Raw genomic sequence first — 25,876 nt, 5'->3', positions numbered from 1 at the left:
ATAACAAGAGAGGTTCAACTGCGGGTGGTTAAAGAATTGTGGACTTGTTGGGCTTGCTGTATTAAGTCTCTGAAATTCAGAGCTTACCTTCGAGTCACTGCCTTTGGTCTTGCTGAAGCTGTAGTGAAAAAAATAGGCCCAAGCCTCTCAGTTTTCCAAATGTAGTAAAAAGTGTTTGAATACACACTTTAATATATTTTCTGTGGCACTTTTGTAAAATACAGATATATAATTATAGATATAATGCATATATAGCATTTACTGTATTGATAAAAAGCTAGTCTTTTCACAATGACAAACCAGTATTTACAATATTATTAAAATTTTAAGGAACAAATAAAACAATATTGGGTGGTTATATGATAAGAATAATTTGAGGAAAAATAAGAGACCAGTTCTAAAAAATTCCCAGACAATAAAGTACATAGTCTTGACAGGAGCACCACCATGAACATCCATGCACAACCTTTTTTTTTCTCTCCTTATAGGAACACACATGATTTAGCTCTTCCACATTTCTACCTAGTCACAGCTCTTAAGCTGATATGGCTATTTATGCTTCTCCAAGTATGGATTAGTTGTACCATCTTTCCACTTAAGTGTTTTTCCAACTGCAAAATTTGGAAGTTTTGCCTAGAGAAGGAATAACTACACACAAGTTACTTCTTAATTTAAACCAATGGAGCTATGACAATTTGCATAGCTGAAAATTTTCCTATCATCTTCTACACACCTTAGAACCATTTCACAAACCAATAGCATGAGTTTGAACAGCATTTTTAGCATTGCAGGTCTTTTCTAGGAAATTTGCCTCAAAGGACACTGCACTGCCAAGACCAGCAACAGAGCTGAAGTGCACGAATTTACTTTTTTATCCTTATATATGAACATCACCCAGCCATTCATCTGTAACATACTGTCCACAGCACAGCAAATGTAAAGATGATCTTCATCTTCAATGTACTGTCACCCCCTCCTCAGAGGAAGAGAAGTGCTATTATCACAGTTTTCAGAAGAAAAAAGTCTGATAGAGACTGACTGAACTTAGACATACTCAGAAAGGTCACTTAGAAAGTTTAAGACAGCAAAGAAGCAAGCCCACATCGCCTCAATCGCATCATCTTCTCTTTCTAACTTTGAAAGAGAACTTTTTATGTATCTTTAACAGAAACAAATACATAACCAATAGAAATAAAGCATTCTTCAGACACAGGCTTAAAGATTGCTGTCCTATTCCCAGATAAGAGGAGGTAGCAAGAGAGCTGTTTCTGCATATATTATTTCCGTCCCACTGTAGAAATATTAGCTGAAATGAGTCTTTTTTGAAGTGAGAGTGGGTAAGCCCACTATTTGCCCGAAAAGATATAAGAACACGTGAGACACATAAAAATTCACCTTCACCCAAAAGATCCAACAAACATACACCTGAAAGACCTTAATCTCCTTTAATGCTGACTGGGGAAGCGTTTTCAAGCATGTCTGTACCCACCTGAGAATGCCTTTACATCACCTGCACAGTATAAATTAGAATTGGCATACTGTTGAAGATGACCTGTTCTGTCAAGCACTAAAATTTGTTTTCTAGCCCCTGTGGCTCAGCCCTGACAGACGGGCAGCTGAGGGCAGCTGTTGCAGAAGGACTGATACACACCTGGGCTGTGCAGGTGCGCATGAGGGCAGAAATTTCACCATGGTGTCTCCCTGTGTCCTGGGGACTCTGGAGAAGTCCGGTCAGGAGCAGATGGTGATCTACATTCTTACAAGTGCCATGTAGAAACCAGAGGTGGGAATGAAGGAAACCTCTCCTATTCCAAGACAAAACCAGAGCAACAGGAAGGCAGCTATGACAACGTTCTTCTTCCAGGAACACTTTTGAGCAAACTGGGTCACTTTTGTAATACTGAGGATGCAGAACCTTTTTGCCCTTATTGAAAAAAATAAAACAGAAAAAAAAAAAAAAACAACCAAGCAAACAAAAGGAAAAAAAACCAAACCCAAAACATGTCACACACACAAAACAGGTAAAACCAATAACAGAATTTCTCATTCGGCTCACTTTTTTTTTTTTCTCTAAATCAAACGGAATTTTCCTTTAAAAAAGTAAAAATATAAAAAACAAAGATACATTAGAATATCCTACTGTCCAGTAAATGTCTTATAGGCATTTGGAGGAAAAAATGCATCTAGCCCTACCTTTGACAAAAAGTAAGCACCCCAATGTTCCTTTCATACAAAGGAATGCTGCTTCTAGTGCTGGTGATTTGAATTATTCCCATCACCACAATTTGAATATGCATTATTTGTCTTCAGATATATAATCATAAATCTAGACTAATGCTGAAAAAACAAATTCTAGTGAGAATGCTGTGCCATTGATAAGCTAAAACCAGCATATCATGAGAAGGCAAACTAATCTTTCCATTTATTTTGTAGGCTGGATGCTTGATGCTTAACACTAAGAAGTCCAAATACCCTTTTTATCACTTATAACAGAAGAAACCTGTAAAATGCCTTTGGTGCATCAGCTTATTGTATGAATGTTTTAAAGAAACTCGCTAGTAATATAGGAAATAAAAGTGGGCTTTTTTCTGTTGTTTAATACTCCAAGTGTCACTTCATTCTTTAAAGGGGTTAGAACAGAGGAGGGGGAAAGGGGAGGAAGTCTTACTTAATTTGTTGCATATGTCCCAACGTGTTATACAACTAAGTGTATTATACCAGAAAACTAAAGCAGTCTGCACCGTAGCAAACTCTGTGTAACTCAAAATAGGAGGATAATCTGGCCAGAAGCAAGTCAAAATTTCAGTAAAACTTCCTCTCATATTATATATACACACACTTAACAAGCTACATCGAGTGTCCTTTCATATTCCAAAAGAAATACATTGCAGACACCAAACATACTGTACTTTTACTTAAAGGCTTCATCAAACCATGTGTGCAGACACTTGAGAAGATGAGAGTGTCAAGCTTCCTAGGGTCCTAGAGTCAAAGAAATTCTGCTGCCCCCCACTGCTAAGTAAGTGCACTCCTTCCACGGGGGGCAACATCTGCCGATCCGTCATGGTTCCACTTGGCGAGGACCCCAAGAAACTTCCTTGGGAAGAAACGATTTTCTCAGGACTGGCAGCCAGTTTAGGGGATGTGGAAAAGTTATATCCATAGAGCGCACAGGGACTGTGCAGTCTAAACGTGTTGTAGGAGCCTTGGTGGGTCTGGTTAGTGGTAAAGGCATTGCTGGATGGGGAGGGCATGATGTACTGGAGCTGTGGAGACATCCCTGAAATCTGCATGGATAAGCCAGTCTGCGGGCAGCTGAAGGCATCCCCGTCACTGCCGCTCATGGACATATTCACAGTTGTGCTGCTGGACACGCCGACGTAGGAGGGAGTCCTGGGGGCAGCGAAGGTCTCACCAGCCTGGCTGGTGAGCCGGTTGTAGGTCTCAGCCAGGGAAGTGCTGTACCTGTTCAGCGCCAGGCCGGAGCGCGCACACGCGGTGTAGTCAGCTGGGGCAAGGGTGCACAGCTGGCTGGTGTTGGGGCTGAGGTGGAAGGCTGGAGAGGAGCAAGGGGAGCCCGGTAAAAGGTGAGGGTGGGTAGATGGCACTCCACTGCCAGATCCCTGGAGTAAAGTAGAGGAACCTGCATTTCCTGGAAGAGAATGTTACAGTGTAAGAAGCGCATTGGGAAAGGTTCGCTTCCTAGGTGAAAGATCAAGACCTTTGTCTTTTATAATAACCCTTGAGATGAAATCCAACTCATATTAATTAAAAACTTTTACATACATGTGCAGGAAAATGTGTGAGTGAACCACATGCATGTTTCTAAATAAACAACTTGACCAAGAAAGAGAATTGAAGTTATGTTTTTACAACCATCGCTCAGTAATTAGAGCTCCTGTCCAAAAGGTTAACTGCTACTTATATGACATGGAAGGAAATTTCATGGCAGTTAAGATGTAGCCAAGTGAGTACCCCATCACAGGAAGCCTTCTTCAATATTATGAGTTTTGGCTTGTCTATGCTCTTGCTACAGTGCAGAATGTGTTTCAAGTGCTCTGTGCCTGTCACTGTCAGAGCACCAGCTGAGGAACCAGATCCTTAGCTCAGAGGCTCTCACAGACAACAGCTTCGGGAAAATTCCCAACTTCAGAACAAAAAAACTTCTGACTTCAAACCAAAAAAATTCTGAGAACAACCAAAAAATTCAGAATAACTTCAGGAAAAGTGAGGGCTGTACAGTGCACATAGCTGCTTCATTTCCGGAATGGGTAGGTTTGCAGAAAACTGTTTGGAAATTGTTCATTTACTGATATCAGAACTTTATATTACAAATACCAGTGCTGAATGCTCCTGAAAGCACAATGCTTGCCACAGGTGAAACCTTTTCTCAGGACTGAAAGTTTCCCAGCTGCAAGGAAGACCTTCTTTTCTTAAAATACTGCATTTTCCTGAAAACTGAGCATGGAAAAATTAACTGGGGCCTTTTACAGTCTCCCAGGCAGAAGACACTTAACAAGGAAGATGTCCTGTTTATGAATCACACTAACAATCCAACAGCTTGATGCTGCAAAGAGAGAAGTTCTGTCAATAAGTTAACAGACTATCATAATAGGTGAGCCAGAAAAAAGAAAAACACATTATTAAAGATCACTGCCTGCTGCTGCTTCTCTGTTAACAGGACACCAGAATCACAAGGCATCCTTAGGCACTGCCACATTACAGAAATGATAAGACACATTTTTCTTTTAATCTCCATCAGTGCCTCTGCTACCTGAAGATGGTCACTTTCAGCATTAACAACCAGGACAAATTTCTAATGGGGTCTTTCACAAAGTCTCTGTGTCCAAGGTATAGATGGCTAAAGATTTTACAAGTTTCCATTCCCAGAATATCAAGAGTAACTTCAACAATCTTCTTAACCTCAGGAACCAGCAGAAAAGGAAGTGAGAAGCTCAGGGCAGCGGTTCCCCTGCTCCCAAACAATGCTCCTACACACAAACAGCCAATAAAGCTTGTCAGTCTCCTAAATGGATTAACTGCATCATCAGTTGCTTTCCAGTCTTACACAGTCTGACAAGGTATTTCAGGTCTCATTCTATCTTCTCATTAAAGGCCTTTTTGATGAGACCATCCTTCACCCCCAAAACTCTGCCGACACTCATCCAATGACTTGGCACAAACCTTCCTTTCAGTTGCCCACATCAAGCACTGATACACAAGATTTCTCAAAGGAGTGAAGCAAAAAGTTGACAAAAGCAATTTTTCTGAATTTCTCTATGTTCTGAGTTTTTGCTCTGAAGATGTTTAACAGCTTTGCAATCAATACATTATCAAGAAACCTGACTGGATGTCTGTAAATTTGGTAGCAGAAAATGCAAAGAATTGGGAGCAAAATGTTTGATTTAGCTGGGAAAAGGCCAAGAGGTTTTCTATGTGCATTGGTGTATAATCAGGAAATAAAAGAACTCAGAAAAGAGTAGAGGTTCCACACTCTGTCCAAATGGACCATTGAAATATTTTTCTCATTCATGATACTACCTGCACAATGGGAAAAGTGGAAACAAAGGTTTTCAACAAAGAGTGAAGAGCAGCAAAAAGCAAAACAGAGAGGTGATGCATTTCTTTAAGCTCTAGGATGCAGAAAAAGTTGTTGACCTGTTTACTGAACAATTTTCAGGTCTTTAAGATCATAAAGAGGTTCTAAGAAGAAAAAAAATTAGGCTTCCTCCTATTTATTCATTGCTTAAAAGAACATTTCTTCTCTCATTCCATTTTAATTTTTTTTTCTTAAAAACACAAGTAACTCCTATGCTGCAGTTTGGATGTGTACAACAGAATTCATCTCTAAGTGATCTCTACCTTTTGTATCTAGCCAGAGCATAACACTAAGGAATAGGTCATTCAATCCTTAAATAACTGGCATTCTCCTCCACATGTCATCTGATTTTTCTTTACAATCTAACATTTTTATTGCCACGGTGGTTGAGTTAGCATTAGTTTTCTAACTTAGAATAACTCTGATGAGAGGGGATGGCTGCTCTATGGTTAGTTGGTTGTTTTTGCCTTGTGAGTGACACATTTACTTAGAGTTTTTTAAAGTATGATGGGCAAAGTTTCATCTTTCATTTTTGTTTTGAAAGAGCCCAAAGACACTTGTTACCTTGTTTGGGTATCCCAGGTATGTCTTCAAATGTAAGTGTCCTCAGAGAAGGTCTCCAGAAGGCATAAGACTCTACCAGAGCTTCCAGTCCCATTCTATTTAGAACAAAAGAATCATGGTGTCATGAAAGCAAGCTGTATTTTGCCACACATCTCTGGATACTCCACCTCAGAAACATATAGGCATTTCAGGAATATTTACAAGTTGATTTTACTTTTTAGAAAAGATCCTTACAGCCCATCCGTGAGACCACAGGGACCTGCAACCACTGGGCTGCACAAAGGGTTTTCCAATTCCACAGGCCTGGCTCTCTATTTCAATATTTTGGGCCTTTTGGGAGGGCTGTTTGAGTGGGAAGATTTGACTAAAATGATTTTAAATGTTTTGCTAGTATATTTCTTAAAGAGACCATTCCTCTGGCAGTTAAAGTTTTAACTGCCAGAGGAATGATCTGCTATTTCTTCCTAGAATAAAGGTGATTCACTGGCAACTTCTATTAAAACAGGATTCCCAGTCACTACTGATGAGCTGGAAAATTGCACTTAGAACATGAGCAAGGCAAGGATGTACAGCTATTTTGCTACCAAAATCATGTGTAAAAAAAACAATGTTATTTTGCTAAGCAAAATACCTTTAGAAACTAAAAGTTTTAGCTCATTTTTTTGCAATAGTGTCCTGAGAAATCAGAACTGTGTAGACAATGGTGTCAGACACTATTCAGAAAACTCTCTGCTTCCTGAAGATAAAGGCCCATTTGTTTTCTGACAATTTTTTATGAATAATACACCTCAGAGGTATACAAACTTAGAGGTATAATTTTGGTGTTATTTTTGGCTGCTGGGCCCCAGAGGCCTGTTGAGTATCAGCATCAGGCACACACCAAATACAAGTGCTTGCCTTTGAGCAGCAGTATTTGTAAACTTGAATTACGCAAATAGACCAGTCTGAAGCAACCGGCATGTTCTGGTACTACTCCTTCCCGCAGGAACACAAATGTCTGTCAGGAAACATTTATAAAGCGTTTATTAGCTGAACCTGGCCTAAAAAGATAGCCTTAATTTTCTGCAGTAATGGTGAATTTTCATTTCTAGTTAAAGCGGAGATAAAAGCCACCTCCTGGAGGAGTGTAGCCAAGGCGATAATTTATACAAGATGCCTTTGAACAATTTCCACATTTTATCACCACCCTAATTTGCGCTATCAAATGCCCAGGTTTATTTAACAAAACAGTTATGGTTTTCCCAAAGTATTTAAAGGGAGAAATTCTGGTCCTTTCCTGAGTAAAAGATTTTATAGGGTCAAACTTCAGGCCCAACTGAAGAATGAAACTATTCTCAGCACCTAAAGTCTGTTGCACTTTGCAAATGCACTGGGAATGTTTTTAAAAGGTGAAGGTACTGATTTCTGTAAAATGGCCCATGGGACTGAACAGGAATGACCTAGAAGGGCATATTTTTAATTAAACTGAATTACTGCACGCAGCAGTGCAGAGTGAGATTGCTGCATAAAAACAATATTGAAAAGTTTGGTATAATTTAACCACAGTATTTTTTTAACCTTGTTGCAGACTAAAATGCCTCAATGATAAAAACACCGGCTAGAACAATGAGGATAACAGAACCTTAACATTTAATTTCAGTATTTAGTAACAGAGCAAAACAATAATCTGCTGAGTATAGCGATAGAAATTTTCCCTGACAATTAAAATTCTGAGCTGAATTGCCAAACATACTTATCCAGTAATGCAGACTACAAAAAAAAACCAGTGACACTGACTTCAGTGAAACAATGTCAATTTGCAACAAACAAGAGTTTGCAGAGTCAATTCTGTAACGAGTGTGTTTGTAGAATAAAAACACCCAGATCTCATCTAAAGGCTGCTCCAAAACATTTTAGAGATGCTGGCTCTTCCTTCAGAACTTCCCTTCCTAATCAATTTCCATTTAAAATAACTTTCAATCAAAATATCTTGCTTTTTTTCCCAATGCCTGAACCAGACTGTTACTAGCAGCCAAACAAAAACCTCCTCTCTGGATACACCCAGTCCCATAACTGTATTTGTGTGGTTGCAGATGCAGCATTCCTACATCCTCCTCAGATAATTCCAGAGCTGTCCTGCCACATCCTGTTCAAAACTAATTTCTGAACAATTCTTTCCTTGCTGTCTAAAAGGATATCTTCTCTTGTTTCTCATGGAAGAAATTCTAGGTCCATCTAAATTTGCACTTTTCAGAGGACCAGGGTTTCACACTTAGGAGATTCCATAGTGCTTATTTTATAGTTCTGCAAACAGCAAGCACAGCAGAGACACTGCCTAGGGGAGAGAGAGCTTTCAAACAGGGCACATATGGCAACCCTTCTTCTTCCCAAAGTACACACAGCATGTTTTTCTTCTTCAGTCACTGCATTTACCTGGAAGCTACTGTGCACTTCATTTCTAACCAGAAACCTACAAAAGAGGGCAAAGCTCTATATATGTGAGTGGCCAGAACATGGATTCTTATTTCTTGCTAGAATACAAAATCTCAGACATACTAAGAAGAATAGAATTCATACAGTGAATATCTGTAAATCTTTGCAACTACGTCATCCCTTCTATAAGTAGTCATTTTCCAAAAACTACTGTCATTTACTGTCCAGCTTCAGGTTTTATGTAACTTGGGTTTTATGTAAAACGGGCTTTAATGCTGTAACTTCTGCTAACAGAGAAGCTCAATAAAACAACTATCAAAAAGAAACTCTCTGATCATTCCTACCAGCACAGTTTGCTCCCTTCTCTGCAAGGCCTGGTCATAAATATAGCAGCTGCAGACACCAAACACAATGTGGTAGCTGGAACTGATGTATACTATACACCACAATGAAACACTGCTTTTTTTTTTTTTTTTTAGCTGAAATGGTTTAACATACAATTCAAAACAGGCTTAAGTAGCTTGCATTAAAGTCATTGGATAAAATACCTCATTGGCACTGGCAGCCTGGACCAGACCTAAGTCTCCACTTTGCACTACACAGATTTCCCACTGCTATTTTGAAAGATTCACAGATCAAGAGAGAACAAGCAATTAATCAGTCCATCCACCACAGAAGAGGTGGCAACCAGCCTCATTTCAAGGTCTTCTATAGCCTGCTAGGAAAGGTATTCACCTAGGAAGTGGATTTAAAACTCTTTAGACGAAACAGACACTTGAATACAGGTCTCCCACCTCCCAGGCAAGTGTACTAAACATAAGGTTACTGCACAAACCAGTTCTCCCCCTTAACGGGGAAACAGTCATTAACCCATCCTATGTGCCCCTTACTTGCAGGAGAACCTGAGCTTGTAGTTTGACAATGGCATCTGCAACTTGTCTCCAGCCAGGAGAAAGAGGAGATTTCAAGCACAGCCTGAAATCACGGACCTGAGCATACATTAAGTCCATTTGCAGCCTCCATGGTGTGTCAGCGCTTCCACTGAAAGGAAACTTGAGCACATGAGTCAAGCCAAGTGCCAGTCTGTTCCTGACCTAGATGGTCAGAAGTGTAGCAATGGCGATTCCCCACAGAGATCATTGCTGGGAAGTCTGAGTGGTCCCTCAGGGAGTCTGAGTTCTCAAATTAGTTTGTCTGTAAGTACAAGTGTTGGCTTTGAAGAGCCTCCACAAACTAATCCTGTCAGCAGGAAGCAGCCCAGCTCCTCCCCAACACCTACCTGTTACGGCCCGAATCTCTAAAGCCTTTGGCGAATGGGTTCCTATCGATCTTCAGACGAGTTATCTGTGAATATTGTTAAGAAAAATTATTGCCTGTCAACTCAGATAAGTAGCACGGAAAACAACTCTACTGACAGAAAAAAAAGCTGACAGAGGAAATATCTTCATATTTGAATGGTTTAGATTGCTGTCCTGAAACATAGCAAAATAAGGACCATCTTCTGATCATTATTTTTGCATGTCCCTGGAGAAGCTAATAGGTATTTAAAGCTGTCAAATGGCAGTAGGAATTACTGAGAAAAAACTTCAGGCAAAAGTCATTCTTCATTTAAGAGAGTTCACTGTCTAACTGCAATGAAATTTAAATTAAATTTTATTTCTGTACTGGTCAAGACAGGAATGTGAAAAGAGAGATTATCTCTAGGTTATTATCCTCCATGAAAAAAAAAAAAAAAACCCAAACCAAACAAATCTACCAAAAACCCAGCAAAACACACCACACCCCAAATAACTGTAATTTATTTTAAAAAATGAGAAAATCACCAAAAACTTATATTTCAGTATTTACATAGCTCTCCTGCTCCTCTCTTTGTGAAGTTATCAATGAGTATTTCAAAATTTCAAAAACCACAGCTGCAATAATTTATACGGAAGTAATAAAATGTCACAATAATAACTATGTATGCTGAAACTTAAACGAGAGGTAGAAAGAGCTGAGTGATACAACCTGCAGTTCACTTTTGACTTTGAATCCATGTGGACCCAGATAAATTGTCCTTAATAATAGAGGCTGAATGCAGTTAATAAAAACAACTGCAACTTTCTTCAGAACTCAGCTTCTCTGTTAAGGTCCTGGGAGTATTAAAAGCACTGGAGTCAAGAACAAAAGTGCTTTAAAAAGTCTCTCCTGACACATATTCACATTTAAAGGTACAGAAACACCTTTAAAAATTAGACTGCTCTTGCCTTGTTCTTCAATACTGTTTTTATAATCAAGACACCATTAAGCATGCTAATTGGACTGTGTGATCTTAATAATAAGAAATTTTTTTTTTACATGCAGCATCTCTGAAGGCTCAGCTACAGCCTCCAGGCACTGCAACAATACTAACAGTGAAAACAACTTGTAGTAAAAAATAGATAGCTCTATTTTCATAAGTGATATAATGACAGCGTCTACTTTTCTCCTATCTCTTACATCTCTGGTCTGCTCTGAAAAGCCCATAAAGCGCTAACCAGAAAGCCTGAATTACCTGTTGATTTTGGTATGCTGTGACAGTAGTGAAGACTGTCTCGGGGAAGGAGAAGGCTTTCACCCCCTCTCCCGAAGGGATGGGCTTGACAGGGGACAGATCATCGCCACAGTCTTTTCGGATGACGTGGACACGAGGCTGATATTTATGCATAGAGTGAAGGATAATCTATGCAGTCATGCAAGGAAAAAGATAACATTTGTTAGAAAGGACACCCTGCTGTTTCAGGACTAATAGCTTTTTGGAACAGATTATGGTATGTGTTTACCATGCCACTTACTGGAAATCAAATGTTTTCCTTAACCTCTGAAGGTTCTTGTTACAGTAGTCTAATCCCTGTGCATTTATGTTATTACCAACCCTAAGCTTTTAAAAATTACGACTCAGGAGCTCCAAATTCAGAGATTGGCTCATTTGAAACTGGCTCAAAAAAAGAAAAAAAAAACCCAAAAAACAAAAAACAAAAAGAGAATTCAGGAATGAAGTCTAGGTCCCACTAGAATTATGAAAGTTTTGTCACTTTTTTCCACTGAAGTCTGGATTTGACCTAACAGGATTAAAAGCAGCAGAAATTTGCCTTTTGTTTTTGGAATCTTCAGGATGTTCTATTAGAGCAATTTTTTCCTTATATCCCAAAGGCTGGAAACAAATCTTGGTTGGAACACAAGCTGAGACTCTCACAGTCTGAAGAAGCATAAAATTAAGAGTAAAATGATAACAAAATCCAAAACTCCAAAGTGTTACTAGCAAACGATCCATAAAACAGACAGCGAATTTCAATTAAAAAGCCCTCCCAGCATTCAAAAAACTCAATCAAAAATAAATCATAAAAGAGGAGTGGAAGCATACTGCATAAATTAAACACACAGATACCTCTTGGTACTGTACCTCAATTTTAAATGAGATTTAAAATACAGAATTTTTCCTCTATTTTACTCCACTTCAGCTAACCACTATTAAAATAAAAAATTTCAAGAAAAAAAAATTGAAATTCAGCTGTTATTGTTGGAAGACCTAAGAAATTAGTAACTTGATAAATAAATAGTCCTATGGCTATTGGCCTGTGGAACCACTAATCAACATTCTGGGGAAGCTTTTTAATTTCCTGCTCCTTGAGTAGGCTCAGAATGTGCGTGTGCTCAAGCACTCAACAGAGCCCCTATGTCAGACACCATGGAAGTTCATTCACCCAAATTATATAGAGGACATTACATTTGTTTGGATAAACTAGAGTTTGGCTAGTTTAATACACTTGGTCCTGGCCAGATTACATGACCCTGTTTTGGTAAGGCCAGTTTCTGGATAATCAGGGGTTTTATTAGCCCTTAAGTAAGGTTTTGACAATGACATCACAAGCTCCAATTAATTTGCTCAGGGAGTGTCCTATGGATGTTCTCATATGAAGTCTTTTTCGAATTTCTGAACAGAGCAAGATTTTTTATTGTGCAAAAGTGTTTTCTCTTCTACAACACTCCTTTCAGTTCTCCAATGGCAAAGATCTACAAAATGAAAATGCAGAGAGGGCAGCACATTCCTCACCCTGTTTCCCTGTGAACACCCAGTGGTGCCAGGGGAGATGCTGGTGGAACAGAAAAAGAAATTATCAAGAAAAGATGTTGCACAGTTCATATCCACTGCAATTCTGTGCCTTGCCATTTGTCTGGGTGCCACTGAGCATGCCATGTTCTCTCCCACACGGATTACTTGACCCCATCAGCTCTGTGGTGCAAACCACTGCTGGCCCACACACCAGTGATAACCCTGGCAGCTACAAAGAGCTCTGCTCACACACCAGAACAAGTGATATCAAAGCAGCACATGGATGAACACCTCCCACTGCTTATCTGGGTGGCTATTACAGCTAAACTGATCCATGTCATCTCCTAGGAACAACCTGTCTGGCCTCTGTCTTTTACTGAAATTTTCTGTGCTGACATGCTGTTTTGGCAATTAGCAACTCCATAGCAATATTTTTTTCCTTGACTTAGTACCATGTCTTCTAACAATGGGATCTTTGTTCATGATCTGAAGGACTCCAAACTCTAAATAATGCATAACTGCAAAGCCCTTGTGAATTAAAATGCAACATTTGAAGACAGGACATAGAAGGAGAAGGAGATGCAACATCTCCACTCCAAAAACAATCTAGCTCTATTATTCAAAGCATCACCTAAAGCTACTGTAAATAAAAAGCTAAGGGAAAGGAGACTTTGGCATTTTATTTAACAGGGCTTTCACATTTAAAAGCACCAATGGGATCTAACAGTTTTTCTGCAGTAAAAGTAACTTTCCCTTCATGCCCTTAAAATCCAACACAAAAAACCCCAATCAGAAATCTCACTATGTTCCCAAATATGAACTGGCATTACATTCAACTCACAGCTGAAGAGCCTGCCTCTCTCTACAAAGTCCTCACAGAACAAGATGAAAACACTTCATGCGGAAAAACCTCTCACAAAAAGTAAAATTAAACTTTGGCCACAGCAGCTGTCAAGAAATCGTGATCAGACAGAAGACACTGCAGGTAGGAGGCAGAGCAAAGGCCACCAGAACTCCTGCAGCCACACAAAGCTGGGATTACCTCTGCAATGGCTTTTGAGAGCTGCTGCCACGATGAGGCCTCAGAGTTAGCCCTGAGCGTGAGCACCACATGGCACAACCATCTCAGCCAGAACAAATGAGAGCCAGAAACTCCTTCACAGGGGAGACACCAACCCTGCAGCCACTTGGCTGTGCCAAGACTACACGGTCACCTCCCCACTACCGACACACTCCTTGCTGCTGATTTTGCTGAAAATCCTCCTTTATCCTCTCTCCAAAGCACAAGCATGCAGGCTCTCTGCAGTTAGGGAAGTGTGTGGGGCTGAGGAGCACAGATTCCCTCTGTACTGGATGAAAACTGCAAGTGCAAATACTGATGTTTCACAGCTTTTCATTGTGACAAGCACATATAAGTGCCCACTGACTGTAAGCAGAGCTCGCTACTTGGAGCCAAGTCTGGGCAGAGTTACAGTCCGCCTCTGCTTCCAGCCTCGCCCCACTTTCAAATGGGGAAAAAACCCACCCCAACCACCAAGGAACAATTAACACACTAACAGCCTCATTTTCACTAAAAGTTAAAAGATGTTCCTCTGCATCAAAAAATACTCAGTTGAAAAGCATGGAAAATAGCATAAAAAATGTTGACTTTTCCCCTCCACTGAAATTCAGTTTAAAAACTGCATTGAAATAGAAAAATTAGCCAGCTCTAACCAGCCAGAGGGAGAGACTGCTTTTACAATGCAGCACTCACTCCACAGATGAGAGAGGGATGAGAGGCATTAACAAAGAGCATCCAGACCATGCACTTTTCAGTGACAACTGCAAAATCCAGGTTTACTTTTCCTTAGTTTCACAACTTAGATGAAACACATAAAAGCTATAGCGTGTGTCTTAATGACTCTATAGTATTTCCAAAGCAGGAAATTCACTCTGAAACTTCTGTTGAGATCAGAAACACACAAGGAAAACATGTCTGTACAAATTTTGCTTCATGTCCGCAGACTACAAGCGGAACCTGTGTATCAGAGAGTGTCCTATGTGCAGATTCTTCAAAAACCTCTGAGCTCAGCAGCACTATAAAACTGCACAGTCACAAAGTCCCACTTGAAATGCTGATGAAAACAGCAGCAGGCAGCATGGAACCTGGAAAGTGCTCGGGCAGTGAGGCTCTTAGAGATGGCTGATCTCCTTCACAGAATGCTAATCCCAGGGCAACACAATGCAAGGGGAATGAACCGGCTGCCACCAACTACTGCCACAACATAAATACTGCACACAAATTCTACCTTAGAGCCTGTTTGCAAATACTGTCTCTATTCCCACTGACATGAACCACTTCCCTCAGAGATCATGAGAGTTGATACTCTAGAATAGGTAAAAAGGCTCTAGACTGACATAATGCAAGCTCCCTACCTCAAAGCCTTCAAGATCAAAACCGACCCCCAGAACTTTAACACAAAACCTCTGCAAAAGCTTACACCTCCAACAGGAAGCATAAAGGAACAAGTTCAACAAGGATTAAATTGCCAGAAGCAGAAAGCAGGGAAAGCGTTCCCAAAGAACAACAGCTAAAGGCCAATGCTGCTTGGTGGAAATCCCACTGAGGTTTCTCTGAACCACTCTGCCTACACATGAGAGGAAAAAAACTACTTTCTAATAATCTAAAATATACCCCATGTCCCATAAGGGGTGGGAGAGTCAGAACTTCTGATATAAGAGTAAATATTGGAGGGACTCTACTGCCTTGACTCCTAGCTCTTCTAATTCGCCATCCATCCCCTGGTACCCTCCTGAGAAAAATGGTTTCTTCTTGCTTATGAGAAACAATTGGTTTTTTTATATTCATCACAAAATATGATTATTCGTTTTCCATTATTGCTAGAGGCATTCAGAGGCTACATAGCTTTTTCAATACAGCATTCCACACTACCATAGCTTTAAAAGAAAAAATGTACCCATTGGAAGAGACTCTTTTCTGCTTTCTGCTTTTGCCTTTTCTGGTAATTATGAATGACATGTTTTCAATTTTCCAGATTTGAGAAATATGAAATTATTTTACAGTCATCCTTCTTTTGTCCTTTTATTTTAATACTTAAATTTCCATTTTGGGGAGGAGGGGCACTGCCATAGCTCTGAATCAGTTCAATGTGTCTCAAATCACTGTACTTGAGCTTTGCTTCACTCGTTTCCAAGCCAAAATAGTTAACTAAAGACCAGAAAATTTATATCCCCCCGTATTACAAATAATGGTCTGCTGTGTATACTACACAGGTTTCAGTTCAGAATAAACACAAAGCTAAAATCTGGGATGGAATAAAAGAATAACACAATTCTCTGCATAGCTGAGATTTTATCACAGGGCAGTTTGCAACTGCAAGTGCATGGATGGACCACACAGTACCCGCAGATCGTCCGTCTGCACCCGCTGAGTACAAAAACCAGCGCACTGCTGGAAAAGCAACATTTTATCCATTTGCATCTGCTTCACTTTCAAATCCCTTACAACAGACTCAGGAAAACAAGTCCCACTTGAGAGGAATCACAAATACACAAATCCTGGGGAAACTAAAGGAACTTCATATGCTAACCTGAACTCAAATGGACACGGCCAAATAAGACCCCATAACTGTAATTCTGGAAAGAAGCAATATAAAACCTCTTTTGTACTATCCTAAGAAAAGCACTGCTAACTTAAGAGGCATGAATACCCCCCCATTTCTTTTAAGGAAGAACAAAATAAAATAATGAAAATTATTGCACAAATGGAAGTCTTTTTATCCTTGTTATCACATTTGTTAGGTCAGCTATGAGCCTGTATTCCTGCCTCTGATCATTGCATTTTCAAACACAAATTAGGGAGAAAAATCTCTGACTATGTATTAGCAAAATACCTGGCTCAATGTCACAGAGCTACAACCATACCGAAAGATGAGTGTAGTATCTTTGTGCTCCGTGCCAGGTATATTTTCTTTCACTCCTTTCCTTGCAGGAGAAAGTGTCCTGGTTAATAAATTGGGTTACGCTAAGGACAATGGAATCCACATCCTGTCTCAAAACTTTCCTCTAACATCTTAAAACTCTACCACTTGGAACTCGATGCTTCTTCTGAAAGGATGCCAACATTTGTCATTTATTACAGGGGTTAGTAAAATCAAAGAATTCACCCCGACTAAAAACAATCCTCATTTTTTAATTATTTCTTAAGGTGTCAAGTAAAACTATTTTAGGGATTGCTGGAATGATACTGGCTTACATCTGTCATGTTTCAACAGTTTTGAAGAGAAAAGGAAATATTAACATAACACATTTTGTCACATTAGATAATGTCATAACTAAACAATTTAGAACTTGCAAACAGAACACTCATACTGCATACGTCTTCGCCAGCTTTTCCAGAAGTAATGAGCCTCAGCTGTGAAGGGGTCTTGCTTCATAAGGTATGCAATAAATCATCATCAGAGCAAACCCAGCTCCCATGTTGTTCGTTTTTGACTGCAATTATTAACACCTCACGGGATTTCACACAAACGTTTAGGTTAAGAAAATACTTAAGTGTATTTTTATTCATGTGAAGTTATTACACACTACTAATGTTTCTCCTAGCCACTTGTGAATTAGAGTCCTTTTCGATCGGAGGAGAAGTTGCAAGTAACACGCTCGGTGGGAAATACTGAGAGCAATTCTGCCCCTCTGTATTAGGCAATTTAGCCTTGTAAAGTCTTACTTTGCAGAAGGAGTTCTCTATTTGAGGGGGGAGTAAAACAGCAGGCTCTAATAAGCAGTTAATTATTGGAGCAGAAAGTAAGAAGCTTTTAGATGTGGACAGTGAAGTTCCAAAACAACTCTGAAAAGTCAAGCCTATTTCTGGCACCCCGCAGCTGTACGTCAGAGCCTCTCAGGGCTGAGCAACGTGCCTACACATAATGCCACCGAGAAAGAGCAAGTACTCACATGCCCCTGATCATCCAGCTCGTTGTTGGTAAGCTTCAGTTTGTCGAAGCTGATCACTTGTCTCATCCACGTCTCCCCCGAGGCGGGTGAGTCAGGGTGAATATAAACCCGAGGCGGCACCGGGGAGTCAGCATTTCCAGCCACCATCCACTTGGAACTATGATAGACATACCTGTAAAAAGAAAACAAATACCTCTAACCACTAGCACCAAAACAATCTATTAGACCCATTCAGCATGAATAAATTAGGGCCTATGCTTACAGCAAAAACCCATCAATTAGCAAAACATGAAAAAGCACAATTTTGCATAAATAAAAAGAAATTTTATTTGTTTGTTTTTTTGTTTCAAAACATAGTCCTGGCACCTGCAAAAATAAAGCTAAAATCCATGCTCTGACCTGACCTTGCTCTTTCTAAAATCAGTCACAGTCTCAACACTAGGTTTCAAAATGAGCTTTAAACTGGTGTCAGTTCATTGACTGCTACACAGCTCTGCTCTGAAAAGGCATCAGCAAATAGGGAAGAATCTGGTCCTTCTTTTATCAAATTGAGTAGTAATTCCATATTTGGAAGATTTATCATGTTGAGTCTAATACAAGACTCTATAAATAAAGCTATTGAAGGGAAAGATCATTATGATAGAGAAAAACAATGAAAGTATGAGAAACTATGCTCTTGATATTTCGGTAGACAATATTAATAGGCTTAAATAGTATTGCAAAAAAACTAAAAAAAATGAAGACATGGAGTCTGTATTTCATTTGATAGGCCAGTGCTGACAAGATGATTTTATAACAAAAAATGTGCCTGCTTTGGTTAAAAACCTATTTTGAAGGCGGGCACTTCACAAAGCAGTTTAAAAAGCATTAATTGAAAGTTATCTTTTTCAAGTACAGTAAAAATCCAGTAATTCAGCTGTATTTTTAAATGAAAACAAGAAAGACTTCATCAAATCATGTATTTGCACAATTCAGTTCCTTATTAGAAGACAAGCAACACAGTCAGAACAGAAAACAAAATGATCCAATGCAGGTGTCGCTCCATACAATTCAGATCAAGCTGCATAGCTAAGATCTAGAATGGTGGACAAATTCTCTCCTGCAAACAAATTCTCCACCCCAGAGCACTGTTGTAACATTTTTCATTTATTTTATATATCTTGGTTTATACTAAATATATGCTTTTCCTGGAAAAGTAAATAAACTTATAAATGCACATAAATAAAAATTCAGTGATAAATACACATTTTGAGCTACAGCGTAAGCTTCCAAATATTTATAAGATCAAATTTTGCTGAAAGTCCAGACCTATATGTAATTTTCTTCATTTCCATTAGTTTTGCTGTCTGCTCTGTCAGCAGTCTAAAGACTAGGCTCCATGTGACTGCTGTCATTTCTATGAAATTTAAAGATCTGCAAGACAGTGTGTGAAACTGCACAAACAGCCAGAGTTGAAATAACAGACAGCAATAAAAAGCACAGAATAGAATGAGAAGCGGCACAAAGTAAAACATGTAAAACATTAACATTTAGTGGAAAGCTTAAAGGCATGAATACATGATAAAAGCTAATACATACTAATACATGAATTAAAAAATTTTTAGTTTGCCAGCTAAGAAAATACCGTCCTTCCTACAACTCTCATTAAGTTACTTCAGTTATCTGGGCACCATGTAGCACACTGTGAAGACAGTGTAGGTCAGTATGAGTGTAATTATTTTAAATGAAATGAGGTTTAAACAATTCATACTCGGTATAACCACTTTTAATTTTTAGTATTAATATTTTAATAAATTTGGAATTATTACCTTGGTTTTTCTATGGATTTATGAATTGTTCAGACCTTCTAGGAATTATACATTTAGATTGTTAAGCAAATGCACACAGGTAACACAAAGCAGAAAAAAAAAGCTTCCATTTGAACTGCGCTGCACTGGTACAAGGAAAAAGAAATTTTTTTTCCTTCTATGGCAGATACAGGAAATAATCCCCTGACTGTATATGCTGAGCATCGTCAGCCCTGGTGTCTGGTGCCCCGTGTAGAAAAACTCAAAATCAAAAATGCTCCTAAGAAAGGTCTAATACACCACACAAGAAAATGGCAAAATAGCAGTCAATGAGGTAAGTACAGGAAAAACACAGGACAGCATTTGCTTAGGAAACAAGGCAGCATTCCTGCAGAACCAACCTTTTAATCATGGTCTGAAATATTCCTAGTTCTAGAATTAAATCTGCAGTGGTTTTCCCTACATTATGCTAAGTATAGGTTAAAACAATCAGACCCACAATTGGTAAAGACCTGATCCTGTCTCCTCTGAGCTACTCTGGCCGGGCTTCCCCCCTGGCTACTCTGGAGCATGGGATTGCATCTGGAAAGCAGGACCTTGGAAACGGCTTCAACTCACAACAGGAACTGCTGCGTTCCTTGCAATCCTGCAAACGTTTCCACAGGACAAGTGGCTTCTGCACAGCCCAACCAGCTCCCTCGAAACACAACTACCCTCAAAACAGTGAGAGCCTAGCACAAAATTACTCTCCTAAATGTTCAGAGAACAACCTCTTTTGTTCCTCACATCATTCTCCAGACAATAATGCCATTAATTCTTTAAATAACAGTAATTAGAAATATTACCTTTTTTAGTTTAAGCTACCAAATATCGCACTTTTAAAATTAAATTCTATAAGCTATTTGAAGCATGACTTACTTATTAAGTCACATTACATAGCTTGTAAGTTATTTAAATCAGATATCCATGCTAATAACGTTATCAGTTAATGGTAATACCATTTGGCACTAAAAAATGTACATTTTCATATTTATTGGTTAATAGGAAATAATTCCTACTGACAGGAGCAGGAATAAAATATTATAACATTTCCTGACTGCACTAGAACTGCACTTTGAAAGCCCAACCTGAGCATCTGCCCACAGTACATACACAGTGTGAGGCAAATGCATTATAAAGAGCTTCAATACAAAATTTAGTTGCCTTTGCATACTTGGTACAATATGGTCTTCTAAAATACACTGGGATGAAAATAAGAACCTTCAAGGAGAGTAAAACATGATCTTCTGCTAATTTATGTTGTGTTAATATTTTCCTCCAACAGCCAAGCACCCTATGGCTTACATCATATGTTTTTTGCCTTAAAGTCACCATACCTGTATCTTTTGTTATCCACTGGCACAATATCCATAGCAATGTAATACTGCTGATGTGGGTCTAAACCTGAGATCTTCACTCTCATTGCAGGAAACATCCGCCTGAACATTGGAAAGAGAGAGGTCATTTTTAATACGAAACAGACTCGGGAATGGTTGTTTAGGAAAAGTAACCGCTTCGTGGGATTTTTCTCGTTCTTCCTTTTGGCCTACGGAGTCCTTTTGGACGATTATAGTTACATAGCCATGAAATGGCCCATTCGATATGTCAAAACAGATTTCTAAAGTGCATTTACTCGAACAATGCTTTGTATGTTTGGGGATACGCTTTGGGAGTACAGCTATTACCACATCATTTCAACTTTATTGTTAGACAGTAAATCATTTGGGTTTGAGACTTTACTTTAGCAGTACACACATTTAAAACCCATTTGAGATATTAGTAAGAAATGTATTCCTGGAGATGTGCAAACACCACCTCCACCCAGGAAGCCCAAGGCTTACAGAAAGGCAAATTGCCATTAAGGTTCAAGTGACAGCAGAAAAATGGTGTATCATTGCTGTAGCAGCGAATTAGAAAGCTAAATCTACGGTGATACAATTATAACACCGCAAGGATGCAGTTATAAAAGCCAATGTGCCATGCTCTAACCCAACAATGTGGTCTTTATTGACACGGGACTTCCTGTCTGCAACTTACTAAAGGTGAAGTGCGAGAGCTACCCTGTCTTTGAAAGGTATAGTAAAACTTCTTTATTGAAAGCAGAAACGAACCTACGAGCAAATTTCTGGGGAAAAAAAATAAAACAAAAACGACAAAAAACCAAACGTCCAAGATTTAGATCCTTCTGTGGAGAAACGGATTAATTAACCAATGATGTGGTTTGAACATAAAACTGCCCTTAGCTCTTAGCTTGGCATGCTTTTTATCAGAAAATTTCTTGAAGCACCAAAAAAAATTTAAAAAAAAAGTCCTAACTGCACGCTAATAAAATACTCTTCTGCATTTTATAAACCTGAAAGTTATTCTAGTTTACTCAGTATTTACTGCTGTGCTAAAAAACATATATATTAAAACCCAATCCATTACGAGTAGTTACTGGAAACAAAAATCCTATCTCCGCCATTTCTGAATAAGCAGGAGGGTAAAAACCTGACTACGGCTAACTAGTTTTTGCTGTTATTTCAGTGCACCTGTAAGATAAAACAGAAAATCCCCGACTGGACTCTCTTTAAGACAAATGCAGCTTTGTGCTGTTTAAGACTGCGTTTCAATCATTAATAAAGCCTCTCTGAAAATGCAGACGGTAGCATATGGATTCAATAAAATATGTTTTTGTAATTTCTAATAAGTTCAAATACTTTTATACTTCCCAGGTTTTTACCATGTGTATCCCCTGGAAAGGGGAAAAGCTTCCCCCCACAAGGGCACTGCGCTCCCAGACCTCGCCCTAATGAACAGGAAACCCGAAACGCCACATGCTCCCGTGCCCATCTAACATTATCGCCATCTACCTGCCTCGTAAATCTGGAGGGTTCCCCCGGTTCGGGCCCGCTTTGATGTGCCCTCCCGCCCGGGAGCGCGCGGGTGGCGGCCCCGCCGTGCCCGTTACCTTCCCGCCTTGGTGATGATCATCTCGGTGCCGATCTCGTGGAAGCGCTTCCAGAGCTCGGCGCCCTGCAGGTCCACGCGCGGCGCCTGCGGCGTGGGCAGCGGCGAGCCGGGCCGGGAGCCCTTGGGGGAGCCGCCGGGGGAGGCGGGCGGGGAGCCCGCCAGGAATCCCTCCTCGCAGCCGCCTGCGGAGAGAGCGGGGCAGCGATAGCGGCCGGGGCAGCGCCCACTTCGCCATCGGGGCGTCCCTCAGCCCCGGCCGAGAGGCCAGGCCGCAGCCTCGGCTCCGGGGACGGGCGCAACCCGAGCGCCGGGACCGCGGCAGCACGGCCGGGCTGCCAGGGACCAGCTGCCCCCATGGCCACCACGCCGGGCCCGGGCCGAGGCGGGCGCAGCCCGTGCGGGGTGCGAGGACGGCGGCGCATTTCGTTTGGCTACGGGCTTCTGCTCTGTAGCGTGAAACTGCGCTCCCCTCCACACACAGCAAATTACCCACACACATATATGTAGGTGCTGTGTGTGTGTCTATGTGTATACATACATTTACATATGTATGTATATATGTATATGTATATGTATATGTATATGTATATGTATATGTATATGTATATGTATATGTATATATGTATGTATATATGCACACGTAATTATATACATAGTTGCATATGCACTTTCAGCAGCACACATACACATATGTGTCATATAAGCTTTTGCCTTTCCTCGGAAACAGGGCTCGGGACAGCCCCCGCCGTCGCTGCACCGCGCCGCGGCACCGACAGCCCCGCCGGCAGCCGCCCTGCCCGTGCCGGGGCCGAGGGGCTCCGCGGATCTCACCGCCAGGCCGGCGGGAAGAGTGGTGGGTGCCCACGCAGCGTGGAGAGACAGAAGGGATAACGGGGAATGAAAGCGCCGGTCGCGGCGGGGAGCGGGGATGCCGAGCCTGGCCGAGGAGCGGGGCCGGGCAGCGGCGGGAGCGGGAGCGGGGCGGCACTCACCGGCGGGGCCGCGGGCGGCGCAGCCCAGGTCCATGTCCCCGCAGGTCCTGCCGGCAGCGGCGGCGGCGGGAGAGCTCTTGGCGCAGTAGCCGCTGCCGCCTTCGTCCTCGGCCGCCTCGTCCTCGCCGCCCAGCTTCCTCCGCTTGGGCTGCCGCGGCGGCTGCTGCTGCTGCTGCTGCTGCTTCTCGGCCCCGATGAGAGCCTCCACGGAGAAGGCGTGAGCCTTGAGGCTCATGGTGGTGCCTGGCGAGGACCGCCGCTTGTCGGCCATGCCCGCCACCCTAGAGCCCGCGCATCCAGGCGCCCCGCGGCCGCCGGCACCGGCACCCGCGCCCGGCCCGCAGCGCCGGCCGCCCTCCCGTCCTCCCGACCGCGCAGGCAAGGGGCTGGGGCTTTTCCTCGCCTTTCTTTTTAAATCCGAGTTATCAGCCAAGTTTTTTTTTTTTTTTTTGGGGGGGGGGGATTGTTTTGGGGTTTTTTTCAGTGGAAAAAAATTCTATTCCTTTCTGCAGATGCGTTCCTTCTCTTCCCCTCCTCCTCCTCCTCCTCCACGTTCTTCCCCGTCTGATGGGCCAGGCAGGGCTGACATGGGTAACAAACGCTCTGCGGACACAAATTAGGGCTTGTAATTGAAATTTGTTGCCTTGATCTGTCAGCACTTCCAGGCAGGAGACCTGTGGGAAGAACTCGCTCATTAGTGTCACTGCGGCGGCGGGGGCCGGGCGGAGCCGCGGGGCGGGGGCGGCGCGGCTCCGCCGCCCGCAGCCCAATCAGCGCCGCCCCGGCCCCGCCGCCCCGGCCCCGCCGCCCTTCCAGGGGGCCCCGCCGCCGCGGCCGGGGGAGCGCCCCGCGACCCGCGCCCGCCCCGCCCGGCCTGAGAGCCCCGCGGCCCCGTCCCGCGGCAGATGCGCCCGCAATGAACGCAAGGGGACACCCCCGCCCCCAGCCCTACCTCCCTCGGAACGCAGAGGGAAGGGGGGCTCCCCTGGAGCGCGGCGCTTCGGCCGGGAAAACAGTTCGGACGTTAAAAAATGACGTTGTGCCCTGTTTTGCTGTAAGGAATTAGGAATTATTGCTGTTACTGTTGCGCTTGGAGATTCATCGCGTTGTTATTCAAGCTCTGGCTGCAGTGAGGTTCCAGCGTAGCGTCCACAACCTCCGCTAAACCCAACCCATTAGCGCTGAGGCTGCAATAAAACGAGATTTAAACCGAACCTTGTATGAACACCAAGGCATCCAGCCACAGCAACTTTAGTAATAATCATATTCAGGTGCATAAAATAGTCATAGGGAAAATCCTCTTTCGTATCTTTCCAGTGAGTGAAAACTACTGAAGTTTTGGAACCAGATATTCTTTTCTTTGCATATCCAGGGAAATTAAAAAGCTAGTGAGATTTTTGTTGTGTTTTCTTTTTTCTTTTTTTTTCTTTTTCTTTTTTTTTTCTTTCTTCTCTTGTTAAGACATTTTTCCCTTTTTTTTTTTTTTTTTTTTTTTTTAATCCTCAGAACTAAATGGAGTGACTTGCTCCCTTGAAAGAAACAGAATAGAAACCGTCCAGCTGTAAAAAAATATCACTGGGGAATATTTCACTGTTTAGGGGACTAGGATCTCAAACTCATTCTGTTTTGGGGAACGGAGAGAAGCAAATTCGTGATGTGGTTCGCCTGTGTCACAGTCTTGGAGGTCCTGTTCGGGCCGTCGAGTGGCACAGCTGAGATTTCTGATCCTAATCTGAAACGGAAATAGCTGCCATTTAGGAGACGTAACCGTTTCCACTATCGCGTTTTACCTACCCGTAAAATGCAAATTTATCGCTAATTTCAATAGCTGTTTCATCAGAGGCTGTGAGGAATGGGCTGATTAATAAATATACCCTAGAGATAAATTATCCCTTCGAATAAGGTTATCAGCGTTAAAATTGTAAAAGTACTTTCCAGATGTGAAAAATTAGGTATGTGACAAAAAGATAATTAATTAAAGAAAAAATAAAACAGAAACGAAACCGCCGTAGGAGCACTAACTCTTTCCACATTGGAAGAGATGGCAACTTGTCTGAGAAAAATTCGTCATTACGAAAAAAATTGCCCTGCAGTTGCTGCCGCTCTGAATTGATAGGAGAGCAGAAAATGCTTAATGCCTGTCACCGATGCACAGTCCTGTGGAGTTTATCTTTACATTAAATCTGGGACATATTAACTGTTCCGTGGTCTAAAGTCAGTCTGCTCTGCCTTTCCAGCCGTGATTGAATCTGAAGGAAATCAGATGTGCGGGAGTGATCGAAACGTGCTAAGATAGAGGATCTTGCAGGAGTTTAAACGCCGTCGCGGTGGAGATGAGATCGATAGAGGAAGGAAGGAAGGAAATGGATGCTATCTGTCCGAGGGCGCTCCCGCAGCCTCCTCTCCCGCCCGCCCATCTCCGACGGTGCCTTCCGCCGCCCGCGGCCGCCGGGCCACACACGCCACCGCCACCGGTGCCGCGGCCCCGGCGAGGCCCGCGGGAGCA

The 25,876-nt window shown here is 41.7% G+C and overlaps 1 protein-coding gene across 1 annotated transcript; it reads right to left on the bottom strand.

Moving 5' to 3' along the window:
- Nucleotides 1–162: 162 nt before the first annotated feature.
- Nucleotides 163–24,729, bottom strand: TBX18 (T-box transcription factor 18). Its single transcript, XM_074538303.1, has 9 exons — nucleotides 24,323–24,729; nucleotides 23,371–24,044; nucleotides 22,377–22,560; nucleotides 20,764–20,865; nucleotides 17,601–17,772; nucleotides 11,109–11,276; nucleotides 9,855–9,919; nucleotides 6,164–6,258; nucleotides 163–3,652 (listed from the first exon to the last, which is right to left on the bottom strand). Exons 2-9 carry the CDS (start codon nucleotides 23,639–23,641, stop codon nucleotides 2,928–2,930), a joined length of 1,782 nt encoding a protein of 593 aa, XP_074394404.1. The 5' UTR covers nucleotides 23,642–24,044; nucleotides 24,323–24,729; the 3' UTR covers nucleotides 163–2,927.
- Nucleotides 24,730–25,876: the final 1,147 nt, after the last annotated feature.

This window comes from Zonotrichia albicollis, chromosome 3 (assembly GCF_047830755.1).
Source record: "Zonotrichia albicollis isolate bZonAlb1 chromosome 3, bZonAlb1.hap1, whole genome shotgun sequence".
NCBI lineage: Eukaryota > Metazoa > Chordata > Aves > Passeriformes > Passerellidae > Zonotrichia > Zonotrichia albicollis.
The sequence above is the reverse complement of the archived record's forward strand: the minus strand, read 5'-3'. Positions and strand labels throughout refer to the sequence as shown.